The sequence below is a fragment of the Moschus berezovskii genome, chromosome 20, assembly GCF_049115385.1.
Source record: "Moschus berezovskii isolate FMDL1 chromosome 20, NW_MosBer_1.0, whole genome shotgun sequence".
NCBI lineage: Eukaryota > Metazoa > Chordata > Mammalia > Artiodactyla > Moschidae > Moschus > Moschus berezovskii.
Window position 1 is genome coordinate 55,008,035 of NC_142479.1, and position 25,142 is coordinate 55,033,176.

General features: G+C 46.3%; 1 protein-coding gene across 1 annotated transcript; it reads left to right on the plus strand.

The window, feature by feature from the left end:
• The first annotated feature begins 15,586 nt into the window (after positions 1-15,586).
• G6PC1 (glucose-6-phosphatase catalytic subunit 1) lies at positions 15,587-24,076 on the plus strand. The gene is made up of 5 exons (XM_055407943.2): positions 15,587-15,816; positions 18,137-18,246; positions 20,579-20,684; positions 21,300-21,415; positions 23,565-24,076. The coding sequence occupies exons 1-5, from the start codon at positions 15,587-15,589 to the stop codon at positions 24,074-24,076; spliced, it is 1,074 nt and encodes a 357-aa protein (XP_055263918.1).
• The last annotated feature ends 1,066 nt before the right edge of the window (positions 24,077-25,142 follow it).

Consider the following 25,142-nt stretch of genomic DNA (forward strand, 5'->3'; position numbering starts at 1 on the left):
GCTGGGGAGCCTGTGCCCTCCTCTCCCTCCTCACACCCTGAGGTCCTCTCTCTCCCATCGTCCTCCCTTGGCTCCCCCTCCCTGCTGGGAGCATCCTGAATCTGTGATGCCCGAGACAGGAGCTTCTCAGTTCTGTGGACCTCAACCTGCTGGGTTCCTGTCACAGAAAGGAAAGGAATTGCCAGCAAGGACTCTCGAGTCATGGCTATACTTTCCCCAGTAGAAATTTTTTTAAATCTTATTCTTTAAATAAGATATAATTCATATACCATGAAGTTCATGCTTTTAACATGTACAGTTTAATGGGTTTTAGTATATTCATAAAGTTGCATAACCATGACTACTATCTAATTCTAGAACATTTTCATCACCCCACAAATAAACTCCAAATTGTGTTAACTATACTTTCTATTTCCCTCCAACCCCTTCCCAATTCTACGTAACCACTAAACCTTTCTGTCATGACAAATGTGCCTAGATCCTGGAAATTTCATATAAATAGATTCATGCAATGAATGGTCTTTTGTGGTTGGCTTCTTTCGCTCAGTGTAGCATTTCTGAGGGACATCCATGCTGTAGCATGAGTCAGTACTTCATTACTTTATGGTCAAATAATATTCCATTGTATGGATGGACCGTACTATGTTTCCACTTTTTGGTTATGATGGATAATGCTGCTATGAGGCATATCAATGCTGCTATGATGGATAATGCTGCTATTTGTGTACAAGTTTTCATGTGAGTGAATGCCTTCATTTCTCTTGGGCATATACCAGGGAATGGAATTGCTAGGTCATATGGTAAAGGACATCAACCCTGAATATTCATTGGAAGGACTGAAGCTGAAGCTCCAATACTTTGGCCACCTGATGCAAAGAGTCAACTCATTGGAAAAGGCCCTGATGCTGGAAAAGACTGTGGGCAAGAGGATAAGGGGGTGACAGAGGATGAGATGGTTGGATGGCTCAGTGGACATGAATCTGCACAGACTCCAGGAGCTAGTAAAGGACAGGGAAGCCTGGTGTGTTGCAATCCATAGGGTCGCAAAGAGTCAGACATGACTGGACGACTGAATAACAAATGGTAATTCTGTGTTTACCCTTTTGAGGAATCACCAGACACTTTTCCAAAGAAACTGCCGTTTCCTTTGATTTTTTTGGTATAACATAGCATAGCACTTTTACTTCAACTTTTATGCAACATACTTACACTCATCATAAAATGTACCCTTTGGCCATTAAAATTTTTTATTTTTTATGTATTTATTTATTTTTGGCTGTGCTGGATCTTTGTTGCTGCACTGGTTTTTCTCTAGTTGTTGTGAGCGGGGGCTTCTCTCTAGTAGCAGTGCATGGGCTTTTCATCGCAGAGACAGCTTCTCTTGTTGCAGAGCATGGGCTCTAGAGCGCGCAGGCTTCAGTAGTTGCAGCATATAGGCGGTAGTTGTGGCTCCCAGGCTCTAGAGCACAGGCTTAATAGTCGTGGCGCACGCTCTTAGTTGCCCGCAGTATGTGGGATCTTCCACCCACCTGGGATCGAATCCACGTCTCCTACATTGGCGGGCAGATTCTTTACCACTGAGCCACCAGGGAAGCCCTCATTGGGCCATTTTTAAATGTACAGTTCAGTTATGTTAAGTACCTGGGGAAGCTTTCTTGGGTCTTTACTGACTGGCTAAAGCTCCTCTTCTGTACTGACTGGGTCTTTAATATGAAGGTGAGGCGTTTACAGACCATTTGTTTTCTGGAGCCCCAGGACAGGGTCCCCACAGGCCTGTGTCCCAGATCTTATAAGGTTCTTCCTTCAACTCCCTGTCGCCCTCCCTAGCTCCCTCCTTCTCTCTCCTTTCTTATCTTTCTCCTCCCCCTCCCCTGCTACTTGTTTCTACTCTGTGGTATTTCCCTCTGCGGTTCTAGGGGAAGTCCCTGCTGCCACAGGTCCCCAAATCCTCACCTCCCCATTTCCTCAGCTTTAGTGTCCTCCTCTGTCCCTGGGCTGAGGATGCCTTGGGCATACAGGGGACTGTGGAACCAGAGGTGTCCCGGTGGGGACAGTCCCACCTAGTCAAGCAACAGTCTCCAGGGCCTCACATCCTGGCTTCCCCTTCCTGGCCATGGACTTCGGATGGACGTAAAGAAGAACTGGGACATTTTCCAGGAAGGAGTGTAGGGTCAGGAGGAAGGCCAGGGGCAGGTAGGCCTCAAAGACCGAGGTTTCTCAGGTGCCTCCAGGTCTGCATCTATAGTTTGCCTTATCCTGTCAAGTGTTTTCTTCTCAAGGGGCTGTGAGGTCAGGAGGAGACGGGGTTCTTTCCCCAGCTAGAAGCCATGACTGCAGACCCAGCCCTCGGGGAAGACACTGAAAGGGCAGGTCCTGGCGAGAGGGGAGTTCAGGGCACAGAGATTTGGGTCCAGCTCAGCTTGAGACCAGAGGGAAACCGAAAGTTCAGACTACATGGAAATCCCATCGTTTCTCACAGGAGCTACCTGGACCCAGACTCAACCAGGAATTAAGTTTTGGCAAAGGGGCTTTCGTAGAAAGACTAAAAGTCATGGGAGCCACATTCTTGATTCAAGAATATCAGCAGCATATGGTGAAAAGTGGAGCTTCCCGGTGGTGTTAGTGGTAAAGAACCCGCCTGCCAATGTAGGTAGACATAAGAGACATGGGTTCTATCCCTGGGTCAGGAAGATCCCCTGGAGGAGGAAAGGACAACCCACGCCAGTATTCTTGCCTGGAGAATCCCATGGACAGAGGAACCTGGAGGGCTGCAGTCCATGGGATTGCACAGAGTTGACTCAGCACGCATGCACGCATGGTGAAAAGCGCTCAGACGGGAAGGGGTTAAAGGCAGAGCTGGTTTGCTATTGATGATTATTTTTATTTTGCTTCTCAGCTCAGTGATTCAACATTTCTTTACTCTCTCACCCCAGATGAATGTCATATTTTGACTTTCTTGTGTTTTCTTGTTTAAAGAAATTTGAACCATGACAAGTATAAATGCTCTCATCTTGCCCGCTAAAGATGGGCAGGGCGGGGTGGGGGAGGGTTAAGTTGCTTCTCCTGGCTGGTCCATCTCTGTTTCTCCATATACAGGGGTGGGGAGAGGGGACCTGTGGCTCTAGGCTGACGTCTGTGTGGGGGAGCTCTGCTGCTAATGCTCACTTGCTGACAAAGGAATGTGAAATAGGGCTCCCCACTGGGGTCAGAGGGCACAACTGGAGTCTCCCCAAGGGAGGATGCACACAGGGAACACTCAACAACAGTCATGGAGGTGGTGGCCCTGTTGGAAGGCTCTCCTGGGAACATACCTTTCTGCCAAAAGAGAGAAACAAGCAGCCCAAAGAGATACAAAGGGTCAGAGCAGCAAAGTTCACAGGGAGCCTGGCGAGTGGGAGGAATGCTTGGGAATGTGGCCCCTCCGGGACTGATGGACTTATACCTCGAGCACTGCACACACTCACACACACATACCCAAACACACAGAGTCAGTGTGAGCTCCCTGGCCTGGCATCTTAGGGGTGTCCGCCTCGTGTCCTCACCCTTCCATTTGGCCTGTGCCAAGGGGTGACCAGGTTTTCTCCACTCAGGCCCTGCAGGTGAGTGTCTGCAACTTCTGCCCCATCTCTCCTCCTTACCTGGACTCTGTGAATGGAAAGAGCCTGTAGTGTTCTCAGTGGAGCTAGACTCTCAGTTACCTTCCCACTGCAAATAATTTTTCTTTAGCCAACTGCCCGTGCACCTCATTAAGAAGGGTTTATATTCTTAATTTGGGTGCACATATTGTTTAATATGGGGCTTTCCCGGTGGCTCAGAGGGTAAAGAATCTGCTTGCAATGCAGGAGACCTGGATTTGATCTCTGGGTCAGGAAGATCTCCTAGAGAAGAAAATGGCAACCCACTCCAGTATTCTTGCCTGGAGAATTCCATGAACAGAGGAGCCTGGTGGGCTACAGTCCATGAAGGTTGCAAAGAATCGGACATGACTGAGCGACTAAGCAGCAGCAGCAGCAGCATTGTTTAACATATGAACTACTTTGTAAATAAAATTGTCGATTAATAGAAGAAAATGAACACTGCAGGGACCCCTGGGGGTCCAGTGGCTAAGGTTCAACACTCCCAATGTAGGGGGCCTGGGTTTGATCCCTGGTCAGGGGACTAGATCCCACATGCCACAGCTAAAGATCCCAAAAGCTCTAAGGAACATAGACAATTCCATGTGCCACAACTAAGATCCCTTGCTGCCAAATAAATATTGAAAACAAACAAAAACAAAACAAACAAAAAAACTACCAAAAGTCATTATTGATGCTTGTAAACAACAACAAACATATACCTTGGCCATAGTCTGTGGGCCAGGATATGATGCGGGAGCACCCCCCTTTCTCAAGGACCCTCAAAGAATATGGTATCTCAGCCTCTCCCACTTCTCCCATTGAATGGAGCCAGGATGGTGGCAATGACTCTGGGCTAGTGGATTTCCATCTGCTGCCTCATTTATTCCTCACAACTGCCTTAAAGCAGATATTGTTATTCCCATTTTACAGATGAGGGCTCAAAGATTCGGAGGGATTAGGTAACTTGCCCCAAGTCACCTGACTGGTAGGCAGTGGGGCTGGGATCAAACCCAGGTCTTCGTGAAATCATACCTGACTCCTTCCTCCACACCATTGCTCTTCTCCAGGGCCTGGCAGCCTGGTTAAAGAATTAAACAATGTAATGTGTGAGAAGCACTTGGCACCTGATCCATGGGAAATGACCCTCTAGGAGAAAAATCAGCATTCAGTGGACCAGAGCAGAAATCTGCAGTTGCCTTAAAGCAAAGCCTCTCAACCTTGACTGGACGTTGAAATCACTGAGGAGCTTGTAAAACTCCACACACCCAGGCTGCATCTCAGCCCAATAAAATTAGAATTTCTGGAGGTGAAGCTCAGATATTAGCAGCTTTTTAATTTCCCCCCACTGATTCTAACATGAAACCAAGGTTGAGAAAACCCCAGGACAGCAGTTCAGTTGCAAACCTGCCAGAGGAGGCTGACCAGAGAATCTAAAAAAGAATGTGGCTGTCTGAAGGCACTGAAAAGGAGCATTAGAGAGCCTGCCCTGGCAGGGATAATCCACCCGTGTCTGGAGCAGACGACCCGGCCCACAGCCAGGACTTGTCCAGCCCTGGAGGCGCAACTGCCAAATGGATGGAGACTCCAGGCCCTCTCAAATCTCTCTCATGACCAACTGCTGCTTCTGATTCGCAGCTCAGTGGGCCAGCTTCCCACCACATCTCAGTCATGGAAAGAAAACGGGCGAGTCAGTTATAGCTCTTTTGTAGATGGTCCGCATGTATCTTGTGTAAATTGGTATTCTGTAAATGTAAATTGATCATTGCTATTGCTTTGACAGTTATTGGAAATGGAGATTAGCCCTTCAAGTGTTACTCTGGTAAACTTAGATTTTCCCTAAAAGACCACCCCTCTGGGGGAGCTGATGAGTATGGTTTCTGATTTATGCCCCTCCCTTGGACTGTGGTGAATTCACTAGGAAACCATCATAGGGTATCCCAGAGGACATTGGCCAGACTCCCCCGACTCAGCGCACACCAGCCTCACCACAGACTTTGCATCTAACGTCCTGTGCACCGACTCACTGTGAATGAATTCCCACCTTCCTTCCAATCCCCTCCACAATTTTCCTTGGCCAAACTGTGCTTTATGAATCTTCAGAGCATCCCCCTGTCTTTAGGGCATTACAGATAGGGTACAGCAGCCCCCACCATCCTGATGCTCTGTATGCTAGGCGCTCCCAACCATGGGACCTTCCCCAATCAGGCTGTTGCCATTCACTCATGCCTCTGCCCCTGAGCTCCCCTCCTCCTTTCCTCTGGTTCCTTCCTCTTTCCCCTTCCTCTCTTCTTTATTGGGTGATCCTTTATTCATCCTCTAAAACCCAACTCAAATAGTATTCTCTCCCTCTTTCCCTGCTGATGGCTTTGTTCTCCCTGTACCCTTAATTCTTCAGAAAGAACTGTACGATGGAGGTTCATACACTGAACTCTAGTTAATTATCAACACATTTCCTCCCCTTGCTTCCCTAGGGTTAGAACCATGTCCTGTTGGCCTTGGTGGCCTGATGCTCAGCATGGTGGCATGCCCAGTGCGTGTGTGCATGTGTGCTTAGTCGCTTCAGGCATGTCTGACTCTGTCTGATTCAGTTCAGTTCAGTTGCTCAGTCGTGTCCGACTCTTTGCGACCCCATGAATCACAGCACGCCAGGCCTCCGGGTGCTTAAATGTATCTTTGTTGAAATCTGAACAGTGACAATTGTTACATTCAGTGATTCAAGTGAAAAACCATTTCACTTCCCATTTCTCCTTTGACTACCTCAACAAAGAAAATCTAAAGAAGCCTAATGTCTGTATAGTCAAAGCTATGGTTTTTCCAGTAGTCACGTATGAATGTAAGAGTTGGACCATAAAAAAGACTGAGCACCAGGAATTGATGCTTTTGAATTGTGGTGCTAGAGAAGACTCTTGAGTCTCTTGGACAGCAGGGAGATCAAACCAGTCAATCCTAAAGGAGATCAACCCTGAAGATTCATTGAAAGGACTGATGCTGAAGCTGAAGCTCCAGTACTTTGGCCACTTGACGTGAAGAGCCAACTCACTGGAAAAACCTGCGATGCTGGGAAAGATTGAAGGCCAAAGGAGAAGGGGGCGGCAGAGGATGAGATGGTCAGATAGCATCACTGACTCAATGGACATGAATTTGAGCAAACTCAGGGAGACAGTGAAGGACAGAGAAGCCTGGTGTGATGCAGTCCCTGGGGGTCCCAAGGAATCGGACATGACTTAGCAAATGAACAACAACAAAAGAAGGCTAAAGGGACTTGCCTGGCCATCCAGTGATCCAGTGGTTAAGACTCTGCGCTCCCAGTGCAGGGGGCATGGGTTCTATATCTCTGGTCAGGATAAGATCCTGCATGCCTCATGGTGTGGTTAAAAAAAAAAAGGAAGCCCAAAGATCCTGAGTGAATGATCACCCTGGCTGCACAGGCTAAGCTAGGACACAGGGCCAAAGGGCAATGCTGACACACTAGCCTGAGTATTTCCTTTCCAGATGAGACCTGCACTGCTGGAATCAACAATCCAGCCAAGGTTGCAGGAGGGAGGGGATGGGACAGAAACGTTTCGGAGTAGGTGGACGTTGGCGGGTCTATAAACCTGTTCCCCACACTAACAGGCAAGAGGGGCCCAGAGCCTGGGATGGCATGGAGTGGGAAGGTTTGAAGCATAGACTGGATGTTGGACTCCAAGTAGTAGTAGTAGTAGTAGCGTCACTCAGTCGTGTCCAACTCTTTGTGACCCCATGGACTGTAGCCTGCCAGGCTCCTCTGTCCATTGGGTTGTCCAGGCAAGAATATTGGAGTGGATCTCCATTCCCTTCTCCAGAGGATATTCCCGATCCAGGGATCAAACCCGGGTCTTCTGCATTGCAGGCAGATTCTTTACCACACTATAGAATTTGACATGTACACAGGGAAGATGTCTGTGAGGCAGGAGAGCAATGAGTTAAAGTTTTCCTCATTCTGTAACATGGTATAGTGTTTTATAGTGTGGTTTCTAGAGACAGATTGCTAGGATCTGGAACTGGCAAGTACGGCCCTGAAGTATGTTCAGAATCTGGATATGTGGAGATGGGAGGATTTCTATTCCAGATGAAGGGAAGTTAGGTGAACCAAGGCATGTTTGGGAAATTAGTATATTGGGAATGAGGGGGCCCCAGAAAGAGAGCTGCAAGACATAAGGTTGGGAAGATAACTTGAGTTCAGACTCTGGGTGAGCTTGAGTTTGAACTTCATTCTGAAGGTAATGGGGAGCGATGGGATATTTTCCAGGTGATAAGTGGAAGGAACTATACTGTAAGAAGGCTCCTTTGCCTTTGCCAGTGGTCTGTAGGATGGCTCTGGTTGGGGAGTGAGAAGGGGCATAGGCCAGAGGCATTAGGGCATAGGTATTAGGTAATGAAGGAACCAGCAGGTCTAGGCAGGGGGATTGATGAGTGGCCACCTGAAAAGAAAATCAGACAAGACCTGGTGAGGTGTCAAGGATGATTCAAAGGTGGTCAGGCTCAGTGTCTGTAGGATGCCAGAGGAGGAAGAGATGCATCTACAAAGCAGAGAAGTCTGGAGGAAGAACAGGTCTTGAAGGAACTCAGATCTGGGGGGTATATGAGGCTTCCTCAGTGGCTCAGTGGTAAAGAATCCACCTGCAACGCAGAAGCCACAGGAGACTCAGGTTCGATCCCTGGGTTGGGAAGATCCCCTGGAGGAGGAAATGGTAACCCACTCCAGTATACTTGCCTGGAGAATCCCATGGACAAGGGAGCCTGGTGGGCTACAGTCCATGGGGTCACAAAGAGTCAGGCACAAGTGACAGCATTCATAGCATGAGGCAGCCAGATGGGGTCCAAGAGGGTGGCCTAACATTAGGCTGATGACGGGAGGAGGAAGAGGAGAAAGGAAAACAGAGCTTGCTGGAGCAACACTGAAAACAGTGAGTGTGCGTGTTTCAAGGGAGTTATCTGTCAAAAGTGTTAGTTGTGGCCAAGAGACTAACAAAGAGGAAGGATAAAAAAGGGTCAATCAGCAGACCTGACAGTGGGAAGGTCATGGTGACTTCCCAGTAGAGCAGAGGAGGTTGAAGTTGCAGAAAGCTGAGGAGGGAGCAACTCACATCCTGATCTCTGGAATTCAAGGTTGGAGAGATCCCCTGAACTTACACGACACCAGCACCTCCCTCCTTCCACTTCAAACGTACTGCGGTGCAAAAAAACTTTAAAATATTCAAAATAAAACAAATCTTTCCTTCCATCCTAAAGGGGGAGGCACAATAGACTCTCCTTGCCCTTCTCCCTCTCTCTCCCGCTCTCTGGCTGGAGATCAGGCGCTGTCAGGACTCATGTTTAGGGAGACAGGCGTTGGCGGGACAGACAGCTGTTTATTTCCTAGCAGAGCCCTGCTGTGTTTTCATAGCTCAGAATAGTTCCTTGGCCCTCTCCAGGCCTGAGGGGAGGGGGAGAAACCTCATTGTTTGTTTTCATGACAATTCTGGGCCTCACCTCTTCCTTTTTCTCTGCATCACGGTTCTTATTTGGGAATGCTCAGAGGGGGTAAGGTGTGGGTTAACAGGGTCCAAGACTACTAATTTCCTAATTATGTCCTCTAGCTGGGCTCCGGAAGAGGGAAGGACTAATAACTGACTGTAAAACGTGGGTGTTTTGGTTGGGATGAAAATTCTGAAAATTAAAGAAAGAGTTGATTAAAGGACTACAGGGCAGAGCTGGGAGAGAAAACAGTAGGGGGAAGAGAGGAGGGCAGAAGGAATGACCCCCTCCCCCAATCTGGATCACAGCTGGATGCCAGGCTGTCTGTAGGGAGCTGACTTCCACTTGGGAATTGTGGCGTGCTTCTCTGACTCCTCAGGAATCAAGACCTGTACCTCAGGTCTTGGCTAAGTCCTGGCAGCACCCAAGTTTGGAAGGTGCCCAGAGATGGAAGGAAGAACTGACTTCATTGAACAATCTTTCAAACTCTGAAATTTTTGTGAACTATGTGGATACATTACTTTTGAAAATGTTTTAATTAAAAAGATATGCAGATACTATTGTATATAAAATAAGCAACATGAACCTGCTGTATAGTGCTGGGAACCATATTCAATGCCTTTTAATAATCTATGGAGGTGGTGGTTTAGTCACTAAGTCATGTCCAACTCTTGCGACCCCATGGACTGTAGCCTGCCAGGCTCCTTTGTCTATGAGATTCTCCAGGCAAGAATACTGGGAGATAATCTGAAAAAAAGGACACACATAAATATATTTATAACAGAATCACTTTGCTGTATACCCAAAATGCTGTAAATCAACCATACTTCAATGTAAAAAATTCCCCCCAAAATATATGAACACATTTATCTTTTTCCTTCTGTAATAATGAATTATTTGCTTCTATCAAATAAAAGTCAGGCACCACATCACCAGAGCTACTTTCAAACAAGCATCCAAAATTCAGAGAATGTTAAAACTGAAAGGTGGGTGAGTATCAAGTCTCACTTTACAACTGACAAGAGTGAAACTCAGAGAACTCTAGTGACTTGGCCGAGGTCACACAACTCTTTAATCATTCTCTCTTTTATGTTCCTTTTAATATTAGTGACGGCAATGGGGGAAGGACAGTCTCCTGGATTTCCTGCTATAAGCTTGAGAATGTTTCTGAGTCTTCTTAGGAAAATCAAGATACTCTTTCTGCCCCATCCCCACCTTCTATCCCCGATCCCCTACCTCACTTTACTCCCCATCAGGCTGAGCTGCTGCTGCTGCTGCTAAGTCACTTCAGTCGTGTCCGACTCTGTGTGACCCCATAGACGGAAGCCCACCAGGCTCCCCCGTCCCTGGGATTCTCCAGGCAAGAACACTGGAGTGGGTTGCCATTTCCTTCTCCAATGTGTGAAAGTGAAAAGTGAAAGTGAAGTAGGGCTGCGCAACTGATGTCTCTTCAATTTCCTCCCTTCCTTTAGTTCTTCCAAAGAATTCATGAGTTGAAGCAAGGAGGAGTGCAGGTCAGGGTTGGATCCTTAGCCGGAGTCACCCTTCCCTTCTCCCCTCAGCCAGCCCCTCTTTGTCTCTGGAGTATAGACCAAGACAAAGAAGAAAATGAACTTTTCCCAAATAGTCCCAACCACTTTTTTAGAGCTTTCCTTCCTTTGCTTCTGCCTCTGCCATGCAACGTCAACAAAGTTTAACTCCTGGCAAGAAGGATGGAATTTGACAGATAGAATGTGTCCCAGCTGCTAGGGTGGTTTGGCACCACCAAGGGGCTGATGGAGAATGGGAGAAGTGTCTACCCTCTGGTGGTAAGGGAACTAGTTGACCGTTTGTGAAAACAGGATAATCTCTGGAGGGAACAATAGCTTCTTTGGGAGGGGGAGGGGGTTTAAGGAAGAGGGAGGAGAGGAAAAAAATGGTCAGTCTGTACTTCCCATAATGGCTTGGATTGTTAGGGGAAAAACACTGACTGAAACCGCCCACCCTGGCCAGGCATGATAGTAACCATTTGCATGAATAATTTTATAACAGGAAGTCTTTGTAAGGAACAGAACTAACAAGCCACCACCAACCCGAAGAATTCAGGAAAGGTCAAAGGGGGACACCACGTGTCTACCAACCTCCCAGAATCCTCCTTGCTGGAATCCATCTTGGATGTGCAACATGTGCACCATCAGGAAGGACCCTGAGTCAGAATGATTGGCCAGAGACAACCCAGAAACTAATCCCATTACCATAAACCCCTGAGACTGTGAGCTACCTGACGGAGCCGTTCCCTTGGGTCCCCTTGCCCTGCTGCTCTCCACCTGGGTGCCTATTCCCGGTAAAGCCTCTTGCTTTGTCAGCACATTCATCTCCTTGGACAACTCGAGTTTAGACAAGAACCTGCTCCTGTTCCCTGGAAAGGGTCTCCCTTCCTGCAACAGGATGATTCATTTGATTTTAGTAGAAGGCAAACCCTGGGGTGACAAGAGGTAGGTAATGAGCCAAAGATTCTTAACTGTTAATCTTGAAGCCAGTGTCCTGCAGCATTTTTCTGTGGACAAAATGTCCAGCTTATCCTGAAACATAAACCACGCTCCCCCGACCTGGTCAACAGATGCACAGTTCAAGGTCCTGCAGCTGAACTTTCCCACCATGCTGGAGATAAGTCAGCCATTTTCACTGGCTAACAATGATTAACCCACCTCTCCCTCCACCTGTTTTTACCAACATGTTTTTGTAAAAAAAAAAAAAGAAAAGAACAATCTGGGTCACTCACATCAAAAGTAACAGCAGCTGATACAGCCAATTTCTGTCTGCCCCTCAACCCCAACACCCCCCCATGCCCCCACCACTGATCACTTTGGTAAGAAAAAAAGCACCTGAAAAGAAATTTGGTGGAGTGGGAGGAGAGTTTTTATTTTATTTTATTTTGGCTACACTGGGTCTTTATTGCTGTACACGGGCTTTCTCTAGCACAGGCTTAATTGCCTGAGGCATGGAGGATTTTAGTTCCCCAACCAGGGATCAAACCTGCATCCCCTGCATTGGAAGGTGAAGTCCTAACTACTGAACCACCAGGGAAGTTCCAAGAAATTAAAAAAAAAAAAAGTTGTACATCTTGTGGTTACCGCTGTCACGCTTCAGAGACATCTACGTTGTTACTCAAAACCTTGGACTGAAGCTGGGTTTGGCCTCCCTGCTACTACGCACAGACAAGATCCATTCTAGTGATCATAGCTGAGCAGAAAGGCAGCTCCTCTCTCAATAGGACCTAGAGCCCCAGCCACTAGAAAGGATTTGGCTATAGAAAAAGTCACAATCTCTTTTTGTTAATAAATGTAATTTTTGGATGAGGTGCATGGTCAGTTATGGCTCCTTCGCTTTTGCTTTCCCGTCAGCAAAGAAGCTTGTCTGAGTGAATGAGTCAACCTTGCTCTGGGAAGAAGTTGCCAGATACACTGGAACCAGCTGCTCTTAGTTAATGGCAGACCAGACTGTACTTTCTGGAACCTTGCCTTCATGTTCTTCCCAAAGCAAGATCTCCAAGCCTCTGAATTTCTGTTTGTGCAGAGAGTGCCTGGGGAGTGCCCAGCTAATGTGTCTGGTTGAAGAGGGAGGGACCTGTATAATTTTCCATCTTCACCGTTTCCTAGACTCAGCAGTTGTTTCCCCAGATAGCATTAAGAAGCCTTGAATTACTAAACTAAATCTTGTCATATTATTTAGCTAAGCTAAATCTTGTCATATGGTTTGTATGACTTTGAAGCTCCTTAATAAATTAACATTTGTGTTCCAAAAAACAAAAAGTCTTGAGCCATCTCTGCCAAGAACAAAACAATAGGGAACTCATTGACATTTGTATAAATGGATTCTGTTTTCATCAAAGGATCCCACACTGAACATAGTTAAGTAAATGTCTTCCCTGCCCCGCTAGAGAGGGTGTGGAGATCCCTGAGGACAACCGGGATTTAACTTTTAATTCCTCAGAGAGCCAGGCATGGTGCTTTGCTCAAGAAATGTTTGTTGAATTAAACTGGAGAACTTCTTGAAAGATGCCAGAAGCTGGAGGGAGATGATGGAATCCTCCTCTCTCTGGAGATAGTTATTTAAATGAGAGAATTCTCCCTGAAACCTCCAGCCACTCAAATGCTTCTTCCGCTGTATTCACCACAAATAGTCACAAATCCCTGGAGGATATGAAAGCTCCCAATTTTTCTCTTCAGTCAGCTTTTAAGCAGACTCAAGTTCTTGGGCGGGGGGGCCTCACCTCTTTCTGCACCTGATAAAAATTTGCTGGAGGCAGCAGGTAGGGGCTGGAAGTTAGAAAAGTAGAGACCAGCAAATAGTCTCATGATGTAGGCAATTGCTCCAGACAAGAGTCCCCCTGCCAGGCAGGCAACCTGTCAGAAAGACTCCCCAACTGCCCTGTGTGCCCAAAATGGGATATCAGCTCCATCTGCCCTCCTTATCAACAAGCTCAGGCTTGTTGTATCAACATGCTCCCTGAGTTTCCACCAGAAGATAGGGCTCTCCCCTGGCTCCCCATATGCTGAGCACGTGACGGCACCCCGCCCAATTCAGGTACTCTGGCTCCTAGCAGCCGTCGGAGGGGGGAGACCCAGATAGTGCCTCTGAATATGTTGTCAGAGCAGCTGCCCAACTTGCCCTTGTCTCACCTCTGACAATAGAAACTTCAGTCCTGAGGGATCATCGCAATAGATACTCAATACTTTCTAGGAAGGCTTATCTGATTAGAGGGAGGGAGTCAGCTCTTCTATGGGGCCCACTCCCTGTGACCTGACAGTCCCGATAGTGCAGAAGACCCTCCCCCTCAACACCACAAGGACGTCCATCATTTGCAGCCTACCCATGGCCACCAACACCACCATTACCCCAGCTCTCCCAGCAAGGCATGGCAGGATAGGGATGCCTGGACCAGCAGAGACAGTAGGGTCAAAGGCAGTTAAATTCTGCTGGAGCTGAGGAGGAGCCCAGAGGGGTGGGAATGAGACTCCAGATCATACCTCCTGGATGAGGTTTTAATCATTTCCAGTGTGGAACGTGGTCAACCTTTGCTACAAACTCATTTGCTCTGAGTTTCTTTTCCCTGTCCCCTAACTACCCCTTACAAAGCAATTGCGGACTTGCTAAGGGAGAATTCAGGTGAATTTTAACAAGCTTTACTCTCACCGGCTCTTATCCGTCACCTGACTCACCCTGCTCTCTTCACAGTCCTAGGTCATCTGAGTGTGAGGTTTTGGTCTCTGTGCTGATGCAGGGTGGTTTCTGGTTGTCGGGGTGAGCAGGCAGCATTGCTTCTCATAACTTGTTTCTCACTTTATTTCTTGTCTACATCCATGGCTATAATAGTACTGTATTGACTTCTTGGTGATTATACTTATCTGTCTATCTGTGTATCTCCAAATACAAATGAAAGAAAACTCAAAGTACAAAGCCCTTTCCAGAGTCCCCAGTCCCCAGTTTACTTGTGATTTTATTTAGAACCATTTACTCATCGTATGGGCTTCCCAGGTAGCTCAACAGTAAAGAATCCACCTGCCAATGCAGGAGACTCGGGTTCAATCCCTGGGTTGGGAAGTTCCCCTGGAGAAGGAAATGGCAACCCACTCCAGTGTTCTTGCCTAGGAAATCCCATGGAAGGAGGAGCCTGATGGGCTACAGTCCATGGGGTCACAAAGAGTCAGATACAACTTAGTGACTAAACAGCAGCAGCAGCAGCAATTCATCGTATTGTTTTTCACTGAACCACCAAGCACACACATATGCATTCTATTGTTTATACTTACGTGTTAAAACCCCAAAGGTCCTCACTTTGAGGATGTTAAATGAATTAATCAGTGCATTCAAAGATGATTATTTTCTGGACCTAAGAGATACAGAGCCAATACTGGAAATAAGGTTTGATCTCCCAAATCAGAGGCATTTTCCAGATCCTAGTGAAATTCAGAAACGTCCAGCAATGTAACAGTCCCCACTACAATAGAACTTATTATATTTTCAAATTTAACTATTTAAAAGTTGATTTGCTAGAGCACCAAGAGTTTTCTTTGTTCCCAAATAAGTGCAATTGCAGACTTGGGATGTCAGACATCTTTGCAAGAACCATGGCAGATTTAGACTCTGTCCTGTGTCTCTGGCCAGGTTTCAGAACCAGGAGGGCAACCCCTTGTACCGTCAAGCAGCAATGCCAAAGTTAATAATTGGCTGTGCCAGCCCATGGCCGATCAGGCTGTTTTTGTGTGCCTGTTTTTCTATTTTACGTAAATCACGCTGAACATGTTTGCATCAACCTACTGGTGATGTACCTTTGATCAATAGAATTTAGACAAAAGTGGTTTTTGAGTCCAAAGATCAGGGCTGGGTTGGCCTGCAGACTGGATACAGGGTGTATAAAACAGAGAGGCAAGGCACAGGCTGATAGCAGAGCAATCACCACCCAGTCTGAAATAACTGCAAGGGCACAGCCGAAGGTTTTCTGAGTGAGGATGGAGAAGGGAATGAACGTTCTACATGACTTTGGGATCCAGTCAACACACTACCTCCAGGTGAATTACCAGAACTCCCAGGATTGGTTCATCTTGGTGTCTGTGATTGCAGATCTCAGGAATGCTTTTTATGTCCTCTTCCCCATTTGGTTCCATCTTCGAGAAGCTGTGGGCATCAAACTCCTCTGGGTAGCTGTGATTGGAGATTGGCTCAACCTCGTCTTTAAGTGGTGAGTAAGAGCCGGACAAATCAGCAAGGAAAGAGGCTGGCATTGTCTTTGGAAACGTCTGTCCATCGGAAGTTGCTTTTTCATGCTATTTATGCAATCATAGTTTACTCCCCTCCTGTCTCTGGATCCTCTATAGAAAGAGGGAAGATAAAGAAAACCCTGTCCATGAGTGAAGATACAGGAAAGGCTGTTTCATATGGATGGAAGGCCAGCTAGACCTAGTGAATTATAGGCTAGACGCAAAGAAACGCCATTTTTCTGTGTGCTTGTTTTTGTGCTTTCTGTTTGTTTTTATGGCTGCTCTGGGTCTTGGCGGCTGTGTGCAGGGCTTCTCGAGTTGGAGAGAGCAGGGGCTGCTCTCTAGTTGGGATGCACAGGCTTCTTGTTGTAGTGGCTTCCCTTATCGTGGTGCATGGGCTCTAGAGCTCAAGCTTCAGTAATTCTGGCGCATGGGTTTAGTTGCTTTGCAGCATGTGGAATCTTCCTGGAGCAGGGATCAAACCTGTGTCGCCTGCATTGGCAGGTGAATTCTTAACCAATGGACTACCAGGAAAGTCTGAAACTCCGTTTTATTACTTTGAAGCAGCATAGATGTGTGAGGGAAGAAAGATGAGGTATGAAAAAAGGAAACAGGCAATTTCAAAACCCTTTGTGTGAGGTCATGGAAAGCAATTCAGAGACCTCTCTTGCTCAGCCAGCTCTAAGTCTTGGGCACAGAGCAACTCTCTGAGTTTCTGTTTTATAATCTGTAAACTTAGATTATCTCTGGGATCTTAATAATTACTATAGTTATCAACAATTGTTGATCCTGTAGTATGCGCCAGGCCATGTGCTAAACACTTTTTTGAAGGGTGTTACTACTATATTACAGATGAAGAGACTAAGGCACTGAGTTAAGTGACTAGAAAAGCATAGGTAGTAAACATCAGAGACAGGATTCAAGCCCAGGCAGGCTGACTTCATAGGCAAGGCTCTTAAGAATTATGTTATATCCAGTGCTGATAAACTGACTTTCAAAAGGTAAAGAAGCCCCAGTTTTAGTGTTTGCCAATTTCTACTGTGTCTGTTATCCCGTTATGACTGCTTTCAAGCTATCAATGGGTCTGGCTTGCAAAAACCCTGAATATTTTACAACTGTTAGCCAGTACCAGTTGACTCCAACACATTATTACTTTGGTCTCTATTTCTTCATGCAGAAAATGAAGTGTGGACCAGCTGCCCTCAAAGACTTTTACCATCCCTAAAATTATCTTTGTTCACTGTCAGGTGATCCTTAAGATCTCTTTTAGCTTTAATTTTCCTTGGCCATTAACAAGAAAAGTCTTGAACATTGTTATTGGGCTCAGAAGCCCAAGGCATACTGATGGGATTCTGAAATTTTTGTTGAAAAACCTACCAAGTTTTGTCTATAACTTCCATTTTCTCTAACTTGGTAGAGGTCAGAGTTAGTGGTTGTCGCCAATTTTAGTGAGAAGTCACTATTCCTCCACTGCAGAGCAAAAGAAGCATCCTGACTGACCCTTCACACCTGTTTCCACAATGAAAACATGCTTTTAAAGGGGAATTGGTTTATCTGAGATATTCTGTTTCAAAGCCAGAGGATACAAAACAAGAAAATAGTAGCTATGTATGTCCTTACAGAAAGTGATTCTGATGGAAACAGAGACCACATCTCCTGGGAGGCTTGTCCTTGGGGATGGGGCTCAGTCTCTGAAGTCCGGAAGAAACCCAAGACTTTGGAGGCCTGAAGAAACAGCTGTAGGATATGCAAATCCAAGTCGCAAACTGTAGTCCTTAGGGAAAATTCTTCTCAGGGTTAAAAAAAAAAAAAAGTTGCAGAGCTGCTGTTCATCTGCCTGCCAATGTAGGAGCCTCAGGAGATCTAGGTTCTATCCTTAGGTCAGGAAGATCTCCTGGAGGAAGAAATGGAAACCTGCTCCACTATTTTTGCCTGGGAAATTCCAAGGACAGAGGAACCTGGCGGCTACAGTCCATGGAGTCACAAGAGTGGGACATGACTTAGCAACTAAACCACCAGTAGCTGCTGTTAATATGGTTTTGAGGATATGAGATTTGTTTATTTATGTTTGAATAAATAATACCTCCAAAGGCAAAATTCACAAGTTCTATAAAGGATGCTCCATAAACGTCTCCCTCCTCTGCTTTTCCCTAACAGCCCAGTTCCCCTTCTTGGAGGTGCTTGTGTTCTGTGTTGGATCTTATGAATCTTCTCCTCGAGCTACTCTCTCTTCTTGAAGGTGTGGCATCAGGCCAAAGCATTCCTTCAGTAACTCCAGCCCCTCGTTCTGCTTTTTCACAGGATTCTCTTTGGACAGCGCCCATACTGGTGGGTTTTGGACACTGACTACTACAGCAACACCTCGGTGCCGCTGATAAAGCAGTTCCCGGTCACCTGTGAGACCGGCCCAGGTGAGAGACCCAGCCCTCATCCAGACAGAAGCTGGGTGGACCGTGCTCATTGTGGACAGCTGGTAACATTCATGCTGGATGAAGCTGTCTTTGAAGGGGGTGTGCGCAGGGCCACTCCTTCAAGCTCTGGTCATGGTCTTGGATTTGGTACAACTCCATCTGAATTCACTTCAGCAAGGCCTTCCAGAATAGCCTGTGACTGCCACTTTGGAATCTGCCTAATGTTTTCAGAACAGAAATTGCTAGTTCAGAGAGGCAAGGGCTCCCTCACAGACAAAGGGCTCGTGAGAGGAACTGTACTGTGGCCCTTTGTCCAGGAAGGGAACATGGTAGAGGCCTGATCCCCTGATCATCCTTCCCAGAAGCCTGGCCAGGGAGATGTGTCCTCCCCAGCTGACCATTGAGTCCCACACCCTGTCTGTACTTTACTAGTTACACCCAGACAGGCATTGCTCAGCCAAATGATAGATTTCATTTTTCTGTAAGATAAAGGAATATTCAACCCCTCTGCTCCCCTACGGGTCTCAGTGTTAGGGTCCCTAAACTCAGGGGCCCCGTCCCTGACTCCCAGACTAGGGCATTGCCCTTAGTTATTTGTTTTCACGAAACCTTGATTCACTTTAGAGTATATTCACTCATTCAGATGTTATGTATCTAGTATCTGGGCACTTGAAATGCCTCAATGAATAAAAAACAAAGATCCCTACCCTTGGGAACTCCCTGGCGGTTCAGTGGTTCAGCTCTTCACTCGGCACTTTCACTGTGCATGGGTGCTCAGTTGCTCGGTCATGTCCAACTCTTTGCGACCAACTCTTTGGACTGTAACCTGCCAGGCTCCTCTGTCCATGGAATCTTCCAGGCAAGAATACTGGAATGAGTTGCCATTTCCTCCTCCAGGGGATCTTCCCAACCCAGGACTCAAACCCAAGTCTCCTTCGGCTCCTGTATTGGCAGGCAGATTCTTTACCACTGAGCCATCTGGGAAGCCCTCCCTGTGGTGGCTCAGGTTCAGTCCCTGGAACTAAGATCCCACAAGCTGTGTGGTGCAGCTGAAAAAAAGGCTCCTACCCTTGTGGAGCTTATATTTGAATGAGTGTGTGTGTGTGTGTGTGAGAGAGAGAGATAAAAAATCATAATACACTAGTAAAATATTTAGGATATTAGAAGAATGAGGAGGAAGAGGAAGAAAGGCTAGGGTTTATGTGGGGTTCCCTGGAAAGCAGAATCAGATGGAGATCAGCATGCAGGAGGTGCTACACTCGAGAGCGGTACTTGTGGAAGGAAGGGATGGAAGCCACCTGGGCAGAAGTCTAATTGCCATTCAGTCTCAGCTAACTCCATAGGAGCTCTGAATTGATTCAAGGGGACCAGGCCTTATACCCCAATAGAGATGAGTGATTGGGTGCAGGATCCCCCCAGGGAAAGGGTAGTAATAGAGCTGAGTGACTGGATGCAGGGGCCCCCCAGGGAAAGGATAGTTCTGATCAAGAAGGCTCTCATCAGCCCAGGGCAGTGTCCAGTGAAGTCTGAGCACTGAGGGCCACTTGCATTCACACTCTCAACAATAGAAAGGAAAAATAAACTCTTTAGTCCAGAAAAGGATCTGGTGGCACAGGGCCCTCTACCTTTCAGGGAAAGGAGACCAGGAATAGCAACTGGATGCAGTGTTAAATAGAGTGGGCAGGGCAGGACTCACTTAGAGGGAGAAATCTGTGCAAAAACTTGAAGGAGGCAAGAGAATTAGCCAATAAATCCTGGAGGAAGAGGTGTCTGGATAGAAAGACCAATGTCACAGACACTGAGGAGGGAGTGTGTTTAAGGGAGAGCAATGAGCCAGTGTGGCCAGAGCTGAGTGAGCAGACGGTAGGATAGAGGTGATGGAGGGCAGATCGATTTGCAGTTGTTTACCCAGCAGGCTGATTCTGTGTGCAGTCTCTAGACTGTATATAGGCTGTATAATCTCAAGAGCTGAGGCTTTCTCTGACTGTGCCACCCACTGCTCTCCCAGAGCCTAGCATATTGCTGGGCATGTAGTAGGAGCTTAATAGATATGTGTTACACAGATAATTAAACAGGTAAATGAATGGATGGCAGGATGAGTAGATGGGTGGAAGGATGGATGGGTGGATGGATAATTGAATGAACGGATGTAAAGATAGATGGCTGGCTGGCTGGATGTAAAGATGGATAGATGGCTGGCTGGATAGATGGATGAAAAGATGGAAGGAGAGATGAATGGATGGCTGGCTGGATAGATGATGCCCCCTAGCAATCTCCCAGATGAAGATTTGTTGGCTTTGGTTCATTCAATCATCTCTTTCCTATTCTTTAGGGAGTCCCTCTGGCCACGCCATGGGTACAGCAGGTGTATACTATGTGATGGTCACATCCACCCTCTCTATCTTTCGGGGAAAGAAAAAGCCAACCTACAGATTTCGGTAAGAGCTCAGCTCTGGGTTGTGGGTGGTGGATGGCAGGAGGTGGCTGTCTCTGCAGCAGACATACCACTTGCTCTTCCTCCATGCCCCCTGCCCACCTTGTGCCTTGGGGTGGTACTGATAAGAGTTGTGGCATTTCTGCTGGGAGTGAACATTAGGGTCACAGGATGTTAGGGTTAAAAGGGACCCACATGAGCAACATCTAATTTTAGAGATCAGGAGCAAGGCCTAACATAGCAGAGGGCTTTCTCAAGAGCAGCTAGTGAGGAAGAAGCAGGCCGTAAATAAAAGCCCGTTTCTGTACCAAACATTGTGATGCCCCATCCAGGTTAAAATAAACAAAGAAGCAGAAGACATTATACGGGGAATTCTGAGTATGCAGCCACTGAGCAAATTCTTCATTATGAAACATAAAATAGGGACGTTGAAATTCACATACACAGGGGTTCACCACTTGCCACGGCTATCTTTGAAATTTTGAGTACAGTCTTCAATTTACAAAAAATTCCACTAATGTAACCTGAGTTTGCCAGGCTCCAACGTTCCTGCTGAGGCTATTCTCTTTGGTGAAGGATCTATATCTGGATTTTCTTATGACTGCCTCTTCCATCACAGGTGCTTGAATGTCTTCTTGTGGTTGGGATTCTGGGTTGTGCAACTGAATGTCTGCCTGTCACGAATCTACCTTGCTGCTCATTTTCCCCATCAAGTTGTTGCTGGAGTCTTGTCAGGTACCAACTGCTCTGGTTCCCTCCCTCCAACCCCCACCTATACCATTCCTTCCTAATCAGGACAAAATGCCAGCATTCCAGCCATGTTCTGTATATAATCAATACTGTTAGTATTTCAGTGCGTTGGAAGTCAAGGGTGGGCAATTTAAAGAACTCATTTCTATGGGAGTGCCCAGATCTACACAATTAAGTGTGCTTCAGAAAAATGACAAGACAGCAAATTAACTTACCCAGTTGACTTTGCCTAAAATCTCTGAGATATTTTTACATTCTTTATTTGTTGCTGCTGCTGCTGCTAAATCACTTCAGTCGTGTCCGACTCTGTGTAACCCCATAGACGGAAGCCCACCAGGCTCCCCCATCCCTGGGATTCTCCAGGCAAGAACACTAGAGTGGGTTGCCATTTCCTTCTCCAATGTGTGAAAGGGAAAAGCGAAAGTGAAGTCGCTCAGTCGTGTCCGACTCTTAGCGACCCCATGGACTGCAGCCTACCAGGCTCCTCCATCCATGGGATTTTCCAGGCAAGATGTTACAGCTCTTCAATTGGAAGTGGGCCCTAGGTTAGGGTTAAGAAAATCTATCAAATTTAACAAATTAACACAATATTCTTGGAAAGCTCTTTATTTAAACAAATTCATTTGCAAACCTAATAGATACCCACAGCTGGTCTTTATTATAGGTTCTGTGTTTCAAATATGTTGTTTTCTTAGACCCAGCTAATAAGGGGCAGAAAAGACTTAGGTAAGTTAAGTGTAAGAAAGAATTTCTTGACTTTGTGGGAAGCACTGAAATATAAGACCTTAGGGGAAATGTGGAATTTTCCCCCTGGAGACCTGAAAAAGCAGAGGAGAGCAACATTCACAGAAGCATGTTGAGAACAAGAAAAACAATGACTTCTTGGCAACTATGAAATTAACACAGCATTATAGCACTGGGTTCCATGTTTGAGGAAAAGCCTAGAAGTTCATGTTACATGAAAGATCTGGGAAAGTTTAAGTCAGAAAGAAGAATAACTATCTTTATTTTTTGAGTTCCCAATCTGTTTTGTCTAGTCTTTTCCACCCAGTTTATTATTTTTAAATAGAAGTATAGTTGATCTACAATATCATGTTAGTTTCAGGTGTACAGCAGAGTGATTCAGTATATATATATATTCCTTTTCAGATTCTTTTCCCTTATAGGTTATTATAAAGTACTGAGTAGAGTTCCCTGTGCTATATAGTAGGTCCTATATATATTTTATATATAGTAGTGTGTATATGTTAATCCCAACCTCCTGAGAATGAAAAAAATAAGTGAAAGTGATAGTCACTCAGCTGTGTCGACTCTTTGCGACCCCGTGGACTGTAGCCCACCAGGCTCCTCTGTCCATGGAATTCTCCAGGCAAGAATACTGGAGTAGGTAGACATTCCCTTCTCCAGGGGATCTTCAAGTGTGTTTAAATGTGTTAACAGAGGCTCTAGAGTTACTTACACACTCCTGCGAAAAGAATTGAAACCTATCAGTTCAGTTTAGTTCAGTTGCTCAGTCATGAGAGATAGGTTTTAGCTCAGCACAAAGAAAGTGAAAATGAAGTTGCTCAGTCATGTCCAACTCTTTGTGACCCCATGGACTGTAGCCTACCAGGCTCTTCCGTCCATGGGATTCTCCAGGCAAGAATACTGGAGTGGGTTGCCATTGCTATCTCCAGGGATCTTCCCAACCCAGGGGTTAAACCCGGGTCTCCAGCATTGCAAGCAGATGCTTTAACCTCTGAGCCACCAGGGAAGCCCCAGCACAAAGAAGTATCTTCTAATGATCAAATTCATGCAAAGATGAAATGGGTTGCCTGAATGGGAGTGAGCTCTCCACCCCTGAGGGTATTCAAACAGAGACAGGAGGACCACCCCTGACCCTCCTCTCAACACAGGAAGTTTGCATGTGGTGGGAGGAAGTAAGTGGCATATCTCTTTCATCTCAAAGAATCTATGGCTGAGGACAGGCTAGAATCACACATGGGAAAAAACCAAAAGACCCTCTGATCTGGCCTCTGTGATTTAACTCCACAATGGTGGGACAGATGGCAGGTCACCCATTGCTTCAAACTCACCTCTAGCTGACGGGCCAGCATCTTCCCCAGTTCTCATGGTCATTCCTTCTTCCACTCAGGCATTGTAGTTGCTGAGACTTTCCGCCACATCCAGAGCATCTACAATGCCAGTCTCAAGAAGTACTTTTTCATCACCTTCTTCCTGTTCAGTTTCGCCATTGGATTTTACCTGCTGTTAAAGTGGCTGGGGGTCGACCTGCTGTGGACTCTAGAGAAAGCCAAGCGAAGGTGTGAGCGGCCAGAGTGGGTCCACATTGACACGACGCCCTTTGCCAGCCTCCTCAAGAATCTGGGGACGCTCTTTGGCTTGGGTCTGGCTCTCAACTCCAGCATGTACCGGGAGAGCTGCAAGGGCAAGCTCAGCAAGTGGTTCCCATTTCGCCTCAGCTGCATCGTGGCCTCCCTCGTCCTCCTGCACCTCTTTGACTCTTTGAAACCCCCCTCCCAAATCGAGCTGATCTTCTATGTCCTGTCCTTCTGCAAGAGTGCAGCGGTGCCCCTGGCATCTGTCAGCCTCATCCCCTACTGCCTCGCCCGGGTACTGGGCCAGCCCAACAAGAAGACTTTGTAAAGGGATGTGGAGTCTTCAGAATCGAAAGCCAATGACTCTGCCAAGGATTGAGGATGGTTAGGGCCTTCTGCCAGCCCATTGTGAGGCCAGAGTTACTCGAGTCAGCTCAGGCAGCCCCCCTTCCCCCTTTGCAATTCTAATTGTATTGGGTGATGTTTTATTGAAAAACTAGAGAAAGCTTTTGAGAAAGCCTTATTGGAAGGTGGGTCATTCTAGATTTTTCCTGCAAAGGTGTGCTTTTTTTTCTGTCCAGTACAAAGGCAAGACTTCTTGGTGGTAGTAGTAGTTTAGTTTCTAAGTCATGTCCAGTTCTTGCGACCTCATAGACTGTATCCCACCAGGCTCCTCTGGCCATGGGATTCTCCAGGCAAGAATACTGGAGTGGGTTGCCATTTCCTTCTCCAGGGGATCTTCCCCACCCAGGAATCGAACCCTGGTCTCCTGCCTTGCAGGCAGATTCTTGACCATCTGAACTATGAGGGTAGGATCTGCTCATAATGCCAGGCTGGGAATCACAAGCAAATTTCCTTTTTTTTTTATGACAACATGTTTAATTTATAAAAGTTACCTTGCAGATATGGAATATGTTTAGGCTAAGAGTAAGACACCACTAAAAAGTCAGCTCTTTCTTAAATCTTCTAGCTAGCAACTGCATGTTCTACTCATGCTTGTCATTACCCAGAAAAGGAGAAAGGAGCTGTGGATTTGGTAGGGAAAGGATTGATTAAGGAGGATTTTTTAATATCTTGCATACCCTGGAAATTGTATGTTAAACAATATCTTAATGACTTTGATTATATTCGAATCTTTAGGTAAAGGACTCTCAACAAAGGGGGACAACTTCAAGTATAATTAATCAGTGGTTATTGGAGTAATTCTGCTTGTATTTTTCTATTATATATCCATGGTCATTGTATTTACTGAGATTTCTGAAGAATGGCTGTGGTGACCTGGATATTATACGAGGTCAGAAACTTTGTACAAAGTCAGCTTATCCTCCATAACATTTAATCTTTCTCCTTACTAGCCCAGCTCTGCTTTCCCCAGAATTTTCCACTGATTTTAC